This window comes from Emys orbicularis, chromosome 2 (genome assembly GCF_028017835.1).
Source record: "Emys orbicularis isolate rEmyOrb1 chromosome 2, rEmyOrb1.hap1, whole genome shotgun sequence".
NCBI classification, from domain to species: Eukaryota; Metazoa; Chordata; order Testudines; family Emydidae; genus Emys; species Emys orbicularis.
In genome coordinates, this window is record NC_088684.1 from 290,730,592 (window position 1) to 290,748,685 (window position 18,094).

Sequence of the window (18,094 nt, forward strand, 5' to 3'; positions counted from 1 at the left end):
TTTGTATATAGTGATCATTAAATCTGCATAAAATCATATTTCCCGTCTAAATCTATTCCCAAGTAAGAGACACATTTTGGTATCAGTAGTGCAATACATGGCCAGAATCCAGATTTTGTAGTATTAACATACCATGCCAAACTCATCCCTGGTGTAAGTCCATTAAAGTGAGTAATGTTACTCAAGGGATAAATTTGGTCCACCACGTTCTAAGTTCCTACTCTAATAGTGTCTTGGGACCAGCTTGACTGTCAAGTACTTTCAGCATCTGTCCACTGCAAGGATTTCACAGTTTGCATAATGCAGAGCAACATGCTGCAGAGCGAGATAATTCAGTACTCACAGGCCTCGATCCTGTACAGCCCTGCACAGGGCATGGCTGTTATGCAAGTGTGAACGGAGCCTACATGCAGGTACAAGTAAGGTTAAGTGTTTGGCAACACAATGAGTGATAAAAAGGCTTACTCCTTAATGATCATACTAAAAAGGGGTGGGGCCTGGGCAAAGAATGTACAGTAACTCCTCGCTTAACGTAGTTATGTTCCTGAAAAATGCTACTTTAAGCGAAACAAAGTTAAGCAAATCCAATTTCCCCATAAGAATTAATGTAAATGGGGGGGTTAGGTTCCAGGGAAATTTTTTTGTCAGACAGAAGACTCTCTCTCTCTCTCTCTCTCTCTCTCTCCACACACACACACACACACACACACACACACACACTATAAGTGTTAAACAAACAATTTACTACTGTACACAGCAATGATGATTGTGAAGCTTGGTTGAGGTGGTGAAGTCAGAGGGTGGAAGAGGGTGGGATATTTCTGCTACATGATGAACTAGCACTTGGCTGAGCCCTCAAGGGTTAACACATTGTTGTTAACGTAGCCTCACACTCTACAAGGCAGCACGAATGGAGGGAGAGGAGACAGCATGGCAGAGAAAGACAGAGACACACACCGTGTGTGAGAGAGAGAGAGAGAGACGCGCATTGCCCCTTTAAGTAGGCTGACCCCACTCTAAGTACATTGCCTTTTTAAGTAGATCAGCAAGTTGAGACAGCAGTTGCTGCCAACAAGCTCCCTCCATCCTGAGCCCTGTGTGTCCCCCTTCCCGCTCTGTGGAGATGGGGTAAAGGATCGGGGGGAGAGGGACATCCTGACATTAGCACCCCTCTTCCCCGCCTCCTGCACAGCAAGCAGGAGGCTCCTGGGAGCAGCTCCAAGGCAGAGGGCAGGAGCAGCAGATGGCAGTGGGGGGAGAGACAGCTGAACTGCCTGACAATTGATAGTCTGCTGAGCAGCTGCGGCACAGGGAACTTAGGGGAGCTGATGGGGGGCTGCTGGTCCACCCTGGTTCCAAGCCCCCACCAGCTAGCTGCAACGGGCTGCTCTTCCTGAAAGCAGCGGACAAAGCAGGCGGCTGCCAAACAACGTTATAAGGGAGCATTGCGCAACTTTAAACGAGCATGTTCTCTAATTGATCAGCAATGTAACAACAAAACAACGTTAACCGGGACGACGTAAAGTGAGTAGTTACTGTATTATTGTTATCCCCCATTTTGCAGGTTGGAAAACTGACACACAGGACTGGGACTTTCTAGATTCCATTCCCACTGTGTGACCCTGGACAAAAACTTTCAGTGTCCTCTGATTCTGACTGCCAGCCTAGGCCTTTATTTCAGAGGTACTGAGCACTTACAACTCCAGCTGAAGTCAGCGGGAGCTGCAGGTGGCTCAGCACCTCTGTGAATCAGGCTTTGTGTGTCTCCAGTTGGGCAACAAAGAACTGAAGCACCCAAAATTAGTAAGCATTCCTGACAAACGTTGACCAAATGCCCAGGATCACACAGTGAGTCAACAGCAGAGCTGGGAATAGAATCTAAAGAGTCTTGATTCCCAGTTCCCTTTTCTACCTACCAGACAACCCTGTCTCCACCTTTTATGACAACTCTGCTGGACATTTCTTATGAGAGATGCCGCCAATAGCCACCTCCAAATGCGTCACCCTTCCCTTTGTGCCAATTTTAAATCTTTACCTGTGTCTGAAGACGATTCAATATAAAATGCAGAAGTTTTGGATCATTCTTAAACCTAGGATTGACCCATGAATTTTACAGGCCTCTAACTATCCTAAGTGTATGTTTTGGTCACTATGTTGTAATATGCCTTCGCTATCGCTAATTATAGCTAGAGCACTAATCCTGTAATGCCTGGGCGGGATTGCAATAGTCAGACTGTACCAGTAAGGCATCTATGAGCTCATCGTCGTGCTTTCCTTTCTCCAGCAGCGTTAAGATTTGTCCTTTCAGAGCTTTCACCTCATTGGACAGCACTTTGTTCCTGGCTTTTGATGCATCCAGTTTTTTTTTCACATCCTCATGATCTTTCTGGAGAGTGCTATGTTCCCCACTGAGTTTCTGCAATTATGTAAACCAACAATGTGAAATGACAGAAGAGATCAATCATATCATAGTCTACATGCATCTTCTCACTGAAGGGAGCACAGGGAAGCAGACACGGTCCCTTAGAATCCAGAGCTGTGCACTGGCTTGGCAGTCAAAAAGTGACTCACCTCTGTGTAAACAGAAATATAGCTATATTGTTATTGCATGTTTCACTCATCACTCAGTGTGCAGGAATCTGGTTGGATTTAAGCAGATTCAGTTTTTGCAATGAAGCAAATTATAATTTTGTACCAAAACCTGAAGCATTGTGTTCCTGATCTGCCATTTGCCCTATAATTGAAGTGACTACACTGTTGATTAACATCCTCCTCTGAAGAATAAAGAGCATCACAATATAAATACATAAAATTATAGATTACAAACACACTGGCGACACTGGGCCAGATTCCAATCTCAGTAAGACCATTGGAAATCTGGAGGAACCCCAGACTGGTAAACTGGGCGCAAGCAAACACTATGTGTTTTAATAGAGCTAAATGTAAAAGTATATCTCTGGGAACAAAGGAAGTAGGCCATGCTTACAGGATGGGGGATCTATTCTGGGAAGCAGTGACTCTGAAAAACATAGGGGTCATGGTGGATAATCAGCTGAACATGAGCTCCCAGTGTGACGTTGTGGCCAAAAGAGCTAATGCCATCCGGGGATGCATAAACAGGGGAAGCTCCAGTAGGAGCAGAGAGGTTATTTTACCTCTGTATTTGGCACTGGTGCAACCGCTGCTGAAATACCACGTCCAGGTCTGGTGGCCACAATTCAAGAAGGTACGGACGCTCCCCGACTTACGCAATTGTTCCATTCTGGAACGCCTTGCGTAACTCGAATTTTGCGTAAGTCGGAAACATATACCCGACCATTACACAAAACAAAACAAACAAAAAAATCTCCTATTTCTAGCTTACGGAGGTTTTTCCGTAAGTGCGGATTTGCGTAAATCGGGTATACGTAACCCGGGGAGTGTCTGTAGTTGATAAATTGGAGAGGATTCAGATAAGAGCCATGAGAATGATTAAAGGATTAGAAAACCTGCCTTATAGTGACAGACTCAAGGAGCTCAAGCTAGTTAGCTTAACAAAGAGAAGGTTAAGGGTTGACTTAATGACAGTCTATAAGTACCTACACAGGGAACAAATATTTAATAATGGGCTCTTCAATCTTGGAGAAAAAGGTGTAACATGATCCAAATGGCTGGAAGTTGAAGCTAGACAAATTCAGACTGGAAATAAGGTGTAAATTTTTAATGGTGAGAGTAATTAACCATTGGAACAATTTACCAAGGGCCGTGGTGGATTCTCCATCACTAACAATTTTTACAATTTTGGATAGGATGCCTTTCTTTAAGATCTGATCTAGGAGTTATTTTGGGGAAGTTCTCTGGACTGTGTTATGCAGGAGGTCAGACTAGATGACCACAGTGGTCCCTTCTGTCTTTAGAACTACGAAGTTCCACTCTGAGCAACTATTGTGAATGGTGCCTGAGACGGGAAGACAACAATGGAGTTACTCCAGCTTTACACTGGTGTAAGAGCACAATCTGGCCCTTGCGGTATGTAATTGTGGATTGCCGATTTTATCCTAATTGTCAAGGATGAGAGGCATATGTACACCTGGGTGCTAAGTTACGCCAGCTGCAAGGCTGAACTGTGGTGGGGATGGGGAAGGAGGTTCTCAGCCTCAGTGCTGGTAGCTGGAGGCCTTCTAACAACTGGTGGTGGGGAGAGTCTATAGAGAAGTGCACTTGCTGAACCTCTGTACTGTATGGAGCCCATGGGTGTCTGCACATCTTGCTGCCATGGCCCTATGCATCCCCCACACCCGTTGGGGCCACTAGAGAATCCAACAGTGCTAGCCACTTCTCCAACTCCTGGGCACTGAGAGCCTACTTATATTTAGCCCCAGGTGGGTGTGACAGTGCCCTATCCCACACAAAGGGAGGCAGAATTCTTACATATCATGAATTATATGCAAATCTATCGCAGCTCCCCATGCCTTACCTCCAAGGCTTCTTTCTTTTCTTTTTCCAAGCTGCGAATCCGTAACAGGTTTTTCTCTTGGGCTGACAACTTCCGTGGATCTGTAAGGGCCAGCATTTCCTCATCAACATTATTCACTGATGCTCTGCTCTTGCTCTGACCCAATTGATTCTCCAGCTCTCGAAGCTAGGGGAGAATGTGAAAGTACACTCAGGACCTAATTCTGGCCTTGGCTGTGCATGCATTGCTTCTATTGAAGTCAAAGACAGTCTCACATCCAAAGGTCGGATCTGATCCAGAGTGGAGAGTCATGTCATATAGTTATTGACATTACAAATCATAGTTAACTGGCACAGCAGCAGGGCCCACTCTTTCAAATTCCCATTCATAGATGTCTACGTCAGACACAGGAAGGTATGTCTGCAGGAGGGAAGACCCATTTTGCCCACAGAAAAGCTGGAGTTTACCGTTTTAGTCAATGAAAGTGAAAAAAGTCCCTGTTCAGCTGCATGCACCTAACTGCAGTGGAGTGACAACACACAAGAAAACAACCAGAGAGAAGCCTTATGTCCTGCGTCAGCAGCTTGTCTCCATTTCCCAAGCGGCAGTAAGGTGGATGAAGCCCCTCAGAAGTAATGGAGAGTTAAAGTCACTAGAAGTTTCATTGCTAAGCCGCTTGGACCAGGATCCTCATTGTAAGTGCAGGATTCCCAACACCAATGGAGCTGAAGTTTGAAACAGTTTAATTAATGTAACACAATTTCCTAGGGTGGGTGTGTTTAAAAAAAACAACCAAAAACTCAAACCCCAGATTTCAATATATTGTAGAGCTGTTTATTTTAATGCCCGTTTATCTGAGCACTAAATGACTAGACATTTATTTGCATTAAATAATTTCTGTATACTTGGCCACAAGCAAGTGATGCTCCTGCAACTGGCTACAAATTAAGAATTAAATAAATTAGGGACTAGCAATCTTTCTTCTTCATTCACTCCCTTACTCAGTCACAACAAAATGTCCCATGGTTATGGACAGTGCCCCAGCACCTGACTTACACAGCACTAGATGCTGCAAGACTTTAAAAGGCAGAAATCAAACTTTAAAAAAATGTAGACTCATAGAATATCAGGGTTGGAAGGGACCTCAGGAGGTCATCTAGTCCAACCCCCCTGCTCAAAGCAGGACCAATCCCCAGACAGATTTTTACCCCAGTTCCCTAAATGGGCCCCTCAAGGATTGAACTCACAACCCTGGGTTTAGCAGGCCAATGCTCAAACCACACGTATTTTCTAAACAAACCAACCTTCTCCAATCCCCCCAAATACATGTCAAGTTTTCACATAGCTTTGCTTTAAGGCGTGAGTTTACCAATATGATCATAGCATCATGCCATGCTTGTAACACTATCATGAAAACTTACCAGCAAAATACAAAATTTAGAATCACAAAATGTAAGGTAGGACGGACTTCGAGAGGTCATCAAGTCCAGCCGCCTGCACTGAGGCAGGACCTAACCTGTTAACACCTCCAATGATGTGGAGAACAACTGATCGCCATCCTCTTTATAACAGCCTTTAACATGGCTGAAGACTATTATCAGGTCCCCCTTCAGTCTTCTTTTCTCAAAACTTAACATGCCCAGTTTTTTTTAACCTTTCCTCATAGGTCAGGTTTTCTAAACCTTTGATCATTTTTGTTGCTCTCCTCTGGACTCTCTGCAATTTGTCCACATCTTCCCTAAATGTGGCAACTAGAACTGGACACAGTACTCCAGCTGAGGCCTCACCAGGTCTGAGTGGACTAGAACAATTACCTCCAGAATGATATTAGCCTTTTTTTTGTGACCGCATTACTTGCCTAGCATTGATTGTGACTTATTGATAACAAGACAGCTAGTGATATTTTACTTGCTCATCAGAAGAAAAAAAAATACTCACCACAGGTGAATGAACAGGTGGGATTTTGCAGGACTGCACTATACAATAAGTCCATGTTCAAAATGTCATAATTTCAAAAAACACGGAGGCCCAGTATGTGTTTGCAAGTTGGCACTCAGCTCTAAACACCAAAAAGATAACTTTACATATAGATTAAGAAAAAGACCCAGAGTAGTAACTTACCTTGCCTTGCAGAACAAGTATTTGCTGGGCCCGTCCACGCCAACTGCCAGAGATGGTCAAAAGATTTTGAATATTCACATCTTCACCAACTTCACTTGCTAAAAGCTGTGAATGAGCCATGAATATTAACAATGAGACGTGTGTGTGTGTGTGTGTGTGTGTGTGTGTGTGTGTGTGTGTGTGTAAGTAAATGTGGCCCTTCTCCCAGCAAACACAAATACACATACTTATTGTATCCCTTTGGTGCCTGTACCTCATATTCAGCCCATATGAAGCAAGCTCTGTCAGATCAATACTACAACAGAGAATTGTTTGTGACCAGATTTTGGCTAATATTAATGGCTTCACTGGGAACCAAAGTACCAACAAATTCTTGCTGAAATGGGTATTTAAATACAATTCAATATTTAAAGGTTGGATATTCTTCTTTCTTTAGAAAGGAACCACTCAATAAAATGTCCGAACTGTCCTTACAGTGAAAGGTGAATCAATACTATATATATATATGTGGAGGGGGCATTCAAATTGTACTACATGGCCACCAGTATTAACAGACAGAAATCCCTTTAGTCACCATTATTAACAGGTTTCAACATATGTAATTATTTTCTCATATAACAAATACATAACCAGCCATTGACCAAAACACATCAGGTGCACAATGGAAACACTGACATCTTGCAAACCCTTACAGACCTGGGGCTGTCTGTCCTACACAATTCCAAAGCAGCCACACTAAGGAGAGCGAGTTATTATGAAGTGTGTTTCAATTTTTATACAAGGGTCAGCAGAGATCTCTTTTTAGGGAAAACATCTCCTCTCTGATCTCCACGGCAGGTCTCTTATGCAAAGTAGTAAAATCAAAGGGAGTGTCATGTGGGAAGAGTACAGAATAATGCACTAAGGGGTCACAGTGAATCAGGAAGGAATAAGTTGCTCTGAAGCCCCAGTACAGCAAAGTGCCTAAGCATGTGCTTAACCATAAGCATGGACTTAAATAAGATTTAAGCCTGTGCTTAAAGCTAAGTATGTGATTAAATGCTTTGCTGAATAGAGATGCACTTAGGGACATGCTCAATGTTAATCACAAGTTTAATTGTTTTGTTGAATCAGGGCATAAATGTCTTACAGGATTTAGAACCGTACTATCAGTAGAAATATTGGAAAGTGACAGTGGCCCTGGTAGACCAGGAATTTCTGTAGCTCAGTGTTCTCCACTTTAGAATCCAACCAGTGTTATCGCCCCTCTTGTGCCTTCCTTCCTGGTGTGGATTAATAGAGAATCAATAGTTAATAGTGAATCACTATTAGTGAATCACTACTAATAGTGAATCCTGGTGTGGGTTAATAGTGAATAGATTAATAGTGAATCAAGGAGGATAATCAAAACCAAGAGAAAACGAAGCACCATTCTTGATTTAACAAACAAACTGTCTCCATTACAGAAACCAGGCCCAGATCACTATATACATTACAAGTTGTGGACTAGTACCTTTTGCATCATCTTTAGTTCCTGTTTTGTGGTTTGGAGCTGATTGCGAAACTCCATTGCTTTAAAGTTGGCTGCAGTTAATTTTTCTTGCAAAGCTTTCAACTCCGGACTTCCAGGCTTTGAGAGAAGGAAAATGTATTTGATAAGGACAGAATCCACTATAGAAAACAGAACTGACTACCAGAAAGGACAATTTGTGACCATGAGGAAAGCTCAGACGTGTCTCAGAGTGGGTTCATACAGAATAGCAATGTACATGTACATCCTGAGAGATACAGCGACCTTTCAGCAAAGGAGGACTCAGTCTACAAATAGCTCCTGTCCAAACCCATCTGCCTTGAGGAGACAGAGGGACACCCTTCATCACAGACTGAGTGCTAGTCAGCCTGTCCGCCTTGCCTGCGTAGCAGTGGATTGTGCTTCCTCTAATAATAATGATACTCTGTACATCTTGTGAATCCTCAAACGTGCTTCTGCAAACAATAATGAATTAAGCCTCAACATTGATGTGAAACAGGTAACTATTATTACCCCCCTTTTACAGATGGGGAAACTGAGGGTTCAGTGGTTTGCCCTGGATCCCACAGTCCGTCTGTTGCAGAGCCAGGAATAGAGTCTAGAGCTCCCTGACTCCAAGTCCTGTGTTTTAGCCTCTGGGCCATCCTGCCTCTCCAATGCCTCTTCTACCGTCCTTCCACTAGGCTCCCATGCTGCCGAATAACCCCTTAACTGAGTTGTGTTATTGAAAGAAAATAAAAACAAACCACAATGCAACTCTGACAGAACTTGGCAGGGACCTCTTAAAAATTAACAATTATTGTTTCTTTTATGTATGCAAATAATTATCAATTCTCCTGTAGCCCCCACAATTCCGATGGTACATGGTAGATGATGGCTTGCTTTGTGAGCTCTGAAGCTGATATGTACTATAACCCTCTTAATTTGAGGCACTGTAAAGATGCAGCAGGGAGAGAGGGAAGATCAATTGACCAGGTCACAACACTTTTTCTTTTCCAACACTATAACCATCCACTCAAACGCACTCACTGAGTTTGAACATAGAGCAATTAGGACAGATTATAACACCAATGGCAAGGACAGATGATTTCACCATGATGAAAGAGACTGTACACCAGAAAGGAACACATTATTAGTTGTCATTTTGAATTTTTCTATAAAAAACATAATTCATACCGAGTTTCCTTCCATCCTTCTCAACATCGATTGCTTGATTCCTGAGTCATTGCCACCAAGAGACTGGATTTTTCCCAGGGCTGTTTGTAGCTGAAACACACGCACACATTATGGAATGCAGACAGTGACCAGAGCGCAACTCTAAGGAAGATTAAGCTGAAGAATAACAACCTCAAAAGGATGTGTGGCTTTTAATTACTCCAGCAAAAATGTCTTCATCTTCCACTAAATTTTCCAGGTAGCCACATAAATACACATTTCAAAAAGACATAATTCAATCTTCCCTGAGAGAAGCTGTGTTATTTTACTAAGAGAAAGAACCACAACCAGCTGCTGACTTGCAACTGTGGGATCAGTCGTCAAATGTGGGCATCGAGGGATGCTCACATTCAGGAGTTAGGTACATAAAGCAGGTATCTACGTACCTAAATGTAGCTCAAGTCCAATGGAGATGGAGGCATGGGATCAGAACATCCTATTATGATGCCCACATCTAAAATTGGTTTGCTCAATAAAATGTAGACTTTTGAATCCCAATTCACCCATTTTATATGAAAATCAAGCAAAAGTCAATAAAATAAATTATTTTACCTAAGGTATTTTAAAGGGAAAAAACCCTGCTGTGTAATGCCCAATGACTGAGCTTTAGGAATAATGTTAGGATTCCTTTTGTTTAGCTGGGACGGATCTACAGGTCTGTGGTCTCATTCTCCGAGGTGCGGAGAAATAATTCCTAACAAAAAACAACCACCCCAGAAGGCATATAGAAGATTGCTGTGATTACCCTTTAGACAAGCACCTGCATTTTGAGATACAAATTACTATTTCTAACTGGCATTTCATGAATCTCTGGCTCATTATACCTCATTCCCATCCTTCCAGAAAGGATGGAAACTGCTAAGAGAAGGACCCCATCTGTCCTCACAAAGGCAGGGATGAAAAGAACCCATGGCAAGAGCTGATGCTGTAACAAGCCGACCAGTAGCCACAAGAATCAAAACCAGTTTCTCAAGCAGACGTTGCCCTCAGAAAACTACTGGCCTGATTTCGAAGCTCTACCATGACAACAGAAGAAACCTTACTTCTTTTTCAAGCTCTTTGACTTTGTTATTCAGTTGTTTCACTTTGGCTTTTTCACTCTCTGTCTCAGCAGTTAGCTCACGATTCTTTTTGGACAGTTCAACTATTTTAGTAGCTGCAACATCCCCTGCTAAACCAGACATCCCTGAAGAAAAACAAAAGAGAAATACATAAAATGAAGGAAAAATCTTAGCTGTAGGATCCAGATTAACTGATGTTTTTGTTCTCTGCCAAGAACATACTGTACTTTTATAACCGAAACTCCTTCACTTAGATCTGTACTAACCACAACTGCATGGTTAAAGAGAAAGTGCATAGCAAGAGGGAGAGAGGCATTCATGATCCAACTTACGCCACTCAGCCCTCAGTTAGTGCTCAGCCAATATCTTATCATGGTGCTGGAGGCACTTCTTTTCCTGGAGGTACCGTCTTTGGCATGAGACATAAAGCAGAGGATCTTTCCACTTGTGCTCATGAACGCCTTGTCCATGCTAAGCTATAACCCACATTTCGACAAATGCCAACAAGAATGCAGCTGCACTAGGAGTAGCAATGGCAAAGCATTAGTATAGACAAGGCTTGGCTGGTTTGCTCACGGTATTGTGAGAGCCTGTTCTGAGTAGGTTTTTGTGACATGGTGGTGAAAATGCCAATGCCCTGTTTGTGCTGGCAGCTTAGCACTGGAGCCGCTGCTGAACCAAAGGTACCAGTTTTGCTAGATCCCTTCACTGTTCTAAAGGGTTAGAGTCCTGGCTACATACCAAACGGGTAATTGCACTGTTCCTATTTAAACACCCCTTGCACTTTCACATGGGTTCTTAATAACTGCACAATGTTACCGTACACTGTCAAACAGATGCTACATTCTCCCCGAGTTGTAGCTAAAGTAATCTCTGTATACCATTCAGACTGTCATGTCATTTAAGTGATGAAAAGGTACTACGTACAAGTACAATAATAATTTTAAAAATGTACAAGAATATCTCTATCTCTACAATAATACACAGGAAGTAAAGACCCGGAGTAGTAACTTTTCAATGGGTATATGAGGATTTCGCTGGGCTATTGCAATTAGCTGCCAAACCCCCATAGCTCTGCTGATCTGTCCCCTCAGTGTTTCAAGCTTTGCGAAGACCTGTTTGCCAATGTCTGTAAGGATCCTCGGTCTCTCATACCACATGAATTCTGACGCACTGTATGGAACCCAATTACTTCTAAATCTCTTGTGAAAACGTTATGCCTCGTACAACTTGATTTACTTCAAATGGGTTACACAGAGTGTGGGCCAGGGGAGAATGTGACCCGATGTTACTATTTAAAATCCTTGCAAAGAAACTAATTCATCTATTATTAAAAAATATATCTGCATCATTCTTGCTCTTTTGATCTGATGTAACACTTCCTCCCATTTCCAGGAACTATTACTCCTCCTCCCCCTCTTCATAATAATTAACAATTAGTGATAATTATTATAATAAAAACTAATAAACAAATGCATTTGCATGCAAGAGGCTTAAAGTGCTTTATACCTCTGAGAGATGGGTGAGGATCATTATCTCCATATTACAGATATGGAAAATTGAGATACAGAGGCCGGATTTTTAAATGCATTTAGGTACCTAATCCCATTTAAATCAATGGGTGTTAGGCACTTAAATACCTTAAAAATCTGGCCCAGAGTGACTTGCCCAAGACTACCCTGTGTGTCAACTGCAGGGGCAGAAACAGAATTCAGGAGTCCTGGCTCCTAGTTTCTAGCTCTAACCAGTGGACATACTGTCTTTCGGTTATTAAATATAAGATGCAAGGAATAATAAAGCATGAACATATAAGGTATACGTCATTCAGTTGTGCTTATTGCAGTTATTCTCCTTTCCTATTTCAGTCATCGCAGCTACTCTGGGCAATAATGACACCTGGTGGAAGAAGCTAGGACTGCATGTCTAAATTGTTAAACACCCAGTACCATTTAAAAGTTTTATGCAGTTTTAATCATAGCTCTCCACCTAGCCAGGGCCCCAAGTGGGTGTGATACAAGGGTTTAAACAGGGCAGAGATGCAAAATGAGGAATGCAACACAAAATAATACAGGAGGAATTTAAGTCTGTGGCATTTGTTTCTTCAACATGAATAAAGTTTCTAAAATTTGACTTCCAGGATTTATCATTTTTGATGTCAGTAATAAAAAGCTAACAGATCTGTGTGGAACTGAGGTCCGTTTATGTCTCAGATGAGTTATGTGCCTCCTGTAAGATACAATAAATAAAGAATAATATTTTGCCTTTTTATACCACCTCTCATCTAAGAATCTCAAAGCTGTTTTACAAACAGACATGAATCCTTAGAGTATCCTTCCCTCTGACACAGGAAATATCATTACTCCCATTTTACAGATGAGGACACAGGTTGAATGACTTGTTTAAGACCACATAGTGCGCCAGTGGCAAATCCAGGACTAAAACCTAGAGGTCCAGATGCCCATTCCTCTGGACAATACCCACAACTTCCATCTCAGCGGAGAGATCGGATTTTACTACATCCTTAGCTGGAGTTTATTAAGGGGAAAAATTACAACCAGAGCACGTAATTACAATATGACAGAAAGAGGAGCATTTAGCAAGCCCAAACTTTTCTTTAGAAAAAGAGATAAAAGCATTAATAGAAATGGTGAGCTTTTAACATGAGAAGAACTACACACTTTGAGTGATGATGCTAAAAGCACCTGAGTGGTTTCACTAATGGTGATATAGTTGCTTTACATCTTTGGAGAAGGTTTTAACGCCGCCTCTACAAGCACATGAGAATGAAATTCAAGAGTATCATAATAATGATTCAATGACAGTGACACCAAAGACAAAGTTTAGGAGCACAACCTCTAATCCCCACCAGCAATTCTACTATGTCCCATTGTAGCTGGAACAGGCCCACATAAGTTGCCTGTGACAAGAGGCCTGCTCTAGCCAACATGAAGGCCTGTGGTAGCTGATGGAAGATGTTTTTGGTAGCCAAAAGGAGAGGCCCACAGCAGTCAGTGAAAACAGGTTCAAGATACTCTTGAATTTCATTCTCATGTGCTTGTAGAGGCGGCGTTAGAACCTTCTCTGTGCAGCACACTGAAAAGGCCTCTGGAGGCTACAGTGAAAGGCCACTGGCAGTTAGTGGAAGAGGCCCAGTATGGCCCTAAAAGGATTCAGCCGGGGGAAAAGAACAATACACATGCAGCACAAAGAGCATTTTTTCCTCACATGAATAAAAGCATAGAGTGCTGCAGAGATGCTCCTCATCAGCCATGACTACACAGATGCCACTTTTTGATCCGCTTTCTCCTCATTTTAAAGATGTTCTGGCCTGAAGTTACTGGGCTCGCTCTCCCTGGGTGCCATTTCAGTTGCAGGAATCAGCCAGAGAGTGGAAGAAAAGTGACATGCAGCCTAAATTTGATACCCCCATTCCCCAATAATTTCTGATAGGAAGAAGAAAAGCCTCTCACATGATTGTAGAGAAACCCTAAAACATAACAGCAATCAGGAGAAAGAGCGTCCCTTGTAACCAGGGCCGGCTCCAGGCACCAGCATTCCAAGCAGATGCTTGGGGCGGCAATCTGCAAGGGGCGGCAGTCCGTGTGTTTTTGCCGCCCCAAGCAGCGCGCCGAATTGCCGCCGCGGATGGCGGAGGCAGTCCATGTGCGGTTAGGGCGGCACACGCCTTTCCGTGGCGGCGGCAATTCGGCAGCAGCTTCTATGTTCAGCTGCCCGCGGCGGCAATTCAGCGGCTTCTGTCTTCTGGCTGAAGACAGAAGCTGCCGCCGAATTGCCACCACCGTGGAAACGCGCGTGCCGCCCTAACGGCACACAGACTGCCCCCGCCGTCCGCAGTGGCAATTCGGCGCGCTGCTTGGGGCGACCAAAACAGTAGAGCCGGCCCTGCTTGTAACAAACCTCTGTGATATCGCTGGGAATTAGGGACAGCTCCAAACCCTCTCGCGCAATTAGTCTCTTTTAAAAAGGCCTAACTAATTCATCAGACCCAAAGCCCTCAGTTTCCCTCGCTCTCTCATACAGCACCAGTACAGGGGAATTACTACAGCCCTAACACTGCAGGGCATGATTTTCAAAAGGCTGAGAACCTGCAACTCCAAATGAAGTCAAGTGAAGCTGTGAATGCTGAAAATCCATAGTAACTCCTGCAGGCGGGTAGTGCGAAGTGGAAGTGCTGAGGGTGCAGAGTATTGGGAGCAGTAGCGTGTAGGAAGTGAAGAGATGACATATGAAAACATTGTTATGAACTAAACTATTACCACAGTCCTGTTACCAGCTATTGTTATGAGCATCAAGCAAACACAAGTTCCTACAAGATGGCCTCTCATGCTGCAGTAGTGAGACTATACATTTGTTCCGTTTACCTTTCAGGGCTAATCTCTCCTCCTCTATTTTCTTTTGAAGCTGCCGGATTTCAAAATCTCTCTCCCTCACCAGTTTGTACAGTCTGCCATTTTCATCTACGACCTCTCGAAGCTGATCCTGAAGCTGCTCGTTTTCATCCTCAAGCAACCTAGAAAACAAATCAGCAATCATGGCATATACCACTGTGATGGGCTTCAAATAAATGCTCAGAATAATAAAATTAATAATAAGTTTAATTATACATAAAACCATGCCTAATGAGCTATGTTCACTAGGGAAAAGTACATTAAGTTTTGAAAGTCAATAAATTCAGTTAATTTCTGTGCTTATCTTTGGCTGGGCCAAGCAGTGGAAATACCACAAGAAAGGTAGCTCTGGTAGGACTCCTGACTGGGTTAGTGAGTTAACTGTCCTCAGCTTTAGATATCTGATTCTTCTGAGAAAGCCACACAAGTTCCCACCCCAGTGTCTCTTTCTCCATACCTGCAACAATGATCATCAAAATCCATGGATCTTACACATGCCTTTCACAACACGTGGCATACCTCATCCAGTGCATTAAATGCCTGGATAACAATGATGTGGATGAAACCAAACAGTCACTACACTCTCAAATGAACTCACACGGGAAATTGATAAAAGACAAAACATCCTATTATTCGTGGATGAACACTTTTCACAAAGTGATTGCTCTATATCTGACCTATCAGTCCTCATCCTCAAAGGAAACTTGCACAACCCTTTCAAAGGACGAGCCTGGAAGCTTAAATTCATATAAGAACATAAGAATAGCCACACTGGTCAGACCTAAGGTTCATCTAGCCCAGTATCCTGTCTTCCAACAGTGGCCAATGCCAGGTGCCCCAGAGGGAATGAACAGAACAGGAAATCATCAAGTGATCCATCCCCCGTCGCCCATTCCCAGCTTCTGGCATTCACTGCTCTGGTAGACTCTAAAAACCATGGACTGAACAGAAACACTGGATTTTATGGCTTTTTACAATATTCTGTAACCACCAACTAACTCTTTTTGTCCTATAACTGCAGAGGACAAGGGACCTAGACTGGTCCCTTACAATATGGACTAACTACTTATGCTAAACCAGGCCTGCTCAACTCGTAAAGCGGCGAGGGCCATATTACTCCCAAGAAAACAGCTGAGGGCCGAAACCCCCCGGCCCCGCAGAAACACCCCCCCACCCAGCACCGCCCAGCCCCGCGGAAACAAACCCTCCTTCCCAGCACCGCACCGCCGAAACAGCTAAGGTTTGGGGGGGAGGGTGTGTGATACTTTATTAAGAATTTTTCAATTAAATCAAACACTTTTTTAATTTTTTTTATTAATCATGGAAAAATTAAAAACATCTGTTCCGTTGAAAGAAAACATTTGTACTTTTCATAATTACCTTGCAAATTTAATGAGAAATATTACATCTCTTTTCGGCAACAAGCTTGTCGCATTTGGGGGTCATATTTGAAGTGGATATTTTCATAATGTCTTCCAAATGGTCGTCAGTCAGAGAAGAACGTTGCTTGTTTTTATTCATGTTCATGATGGAAAACGTTTGTTCACATATGTAAGTGCGTCCAAAAATGCTGAACGTTTTCAGTGCAACTTCATTGTCCAGACTTTTGTAGAAGTCCCGCAAGCTGCTTTCTCTGTGCTTATTTCGGTAAACTGCTGAACACTGAAGTTCAATAACCTCCAACTGCAAATCTAGTGGCACTTCCTCTGGATCCACAGAAAAGGGATCTTCAATCAGCTTCAACTGGACGTCTTCTTCTTTAGACAAAGTAAGTCTTCTGTCAAATTCTTCAATCAAAAGAATGATGTGCTTTGCGTATTTTTCTCCTAACTCGGCGTGTTTGTGCTGAGGGATACGCTGTGCACAAGTGGGAAAGTGACACATTTCACCTTTTGACAGCTGACTTCTGAAAAGTTTCAATTTCATTTTGAAAGCTTTCACTGCTGCACACATTTGAAATATAAGTTGATTTTTTCCCTGAAGTTGAATGTTGAGATCATTCAGGTGTGCTGTAATATCACAAAAGAAAAAGAGATCTTGATTCCAGGACTCATTTTCAAGCTCTGGGAATTTTATTGGCCCATTTTCTAGGAATTTTGCTACCTCCTCTTTCAAAGCAACAAAACGCTGGAGCACTCTTCCTCGACGCAACCACCTCACTTCTGTATGGTAGATTAAGTCATTGCACTCGGTGTCTACCCCTTCAAGAAAGGCTCGAAATGTCCTATGTTGTAGTCCTCTAGAACGGATGTAGTTTACAACGGAAACTACCACTGACATTACATGCTCAAATTTTAAGACTTTGCTACACAAAACCTGCTGATGCATAATGCAGTGATGTTTGGTTATTTCTCTCCCGATAAATTCTTCAAGAAGAGTAATTGCTCCAACATTTTTTTGGCACATAGCTGGAGCACCATCAGTACAAATGGCCACCAAGTTTGTGAAATCTAATCCCGACTTATCATTCGTGCACTTTATCACTTCACTGGAGATTTCTTTTCCGGTTGTGCGACCCGTCATGGAGCACATGCCAGCAAGTTCTTCAGTAATTTCAAAGTTTTTATCAATACCTCTAATAAAAATAAGAAGTTGGGCGGTGTCTTTTAAATCGGTGCTTTCATCCATAGCTAGGGAGTAAAAGCAGAATTCACTGACTCTCTGCTTTAACTGATCACTTAAATTGGTAGAAATGTCAGCTATTCTCCGTACAGTCATGCGTGATAGACTGACATTCTCAAATATTCCCCTCTTTTCTGGACATAACTCAGATACAGCAATCAACATACACTTTTTAAATAACTCGCCTTCTGTCAAGCATTTCCCAGCAGCAGCAATTTCCTTAGAAATTTTAAAGCTTACTTTAGTAACTGTATCGTTCTCAGTGCTCACTTTCTTGAAAATTTGCTGTTCTCTACTAAGGTTTTTCGCTAAACTGGCTGCTTTAATTATTTTTTCATTTGGGCTCAATTTGGCGAGATTGGGATGCTTAGTTTCAAAGTGCCACCGAAGGTTGTATTCTTTCGGAACGGCTAACGTTTCGCGACACACGAGGCACAGTATTTTGTCTTTGGAAATAGTATATAAGTATTTATTCGTCCATTCAGTGTTGAAAACTCTGTGCTCTGATTCTATTTTTCTCTTTTTCTTTTCACTCATGGTATCCATTATGAAGCTCAAGATTTTGTTGAATAAATTCACACACAAGGGAAACACTCACAGTCACACACAAAGAGAAGAGATATCTCACGGCGCATGGCACACTAGCAAGGGACTGACGGTGTGTGGAAGCCTGTAGGTCCAGGGGTCACTATATTACTGCACACAGCAGTCAATCAATGCA

The 18,094-nt window shown here is 42.6% G+C and overlaps 1 protein-coding gene across 1 annotated transcript in view; it reads right to left on the reverse strand.

The window, feature by feature from the left end:
* CCDC13 (coiled-coil domain containing 13) overlaps positions 1 to 18,094 on the reverse strand; it is a 33,492-nt gene that overhangs the window by 10,938 nt on the left and 4,460 nt on the right. Inside the window, exons 2-8 of the mRNA XM_065399817.1 lie at positions 14,725 to 14,873; positions 10,325 to 10,467; positions 9,243 to 9,332; positions 8,049 to 8,165; positions 6,557 to 6,661; positions 4,457 to 4,621; positions 2,240 to 2,416 (exon numbers count right to left, since the gene is read on the reverse strand). Of these exons, the coding sequence (XP_065255889.1) occupies positions 2,240 to 2,416; positions 4,457 to 4,621; positions 6,557 to 6,661; positions 8,049 to 8,165; positions 9,243 to 9,332; positions 10,325 to 10,467; positions 14,725 to 14,873 (946 nt within the window). The remainder of the gene's footprint in view (positions 1 to 2,239; positions 2,417 to 4,456; positions 4,622 to 6,556; positions 6,662 to 8,048; positions 8,166 to 9,242; positions 9,333 to 10,324; positions 10,468 to 14,724; positions 14,874 to 18,094) is intronic.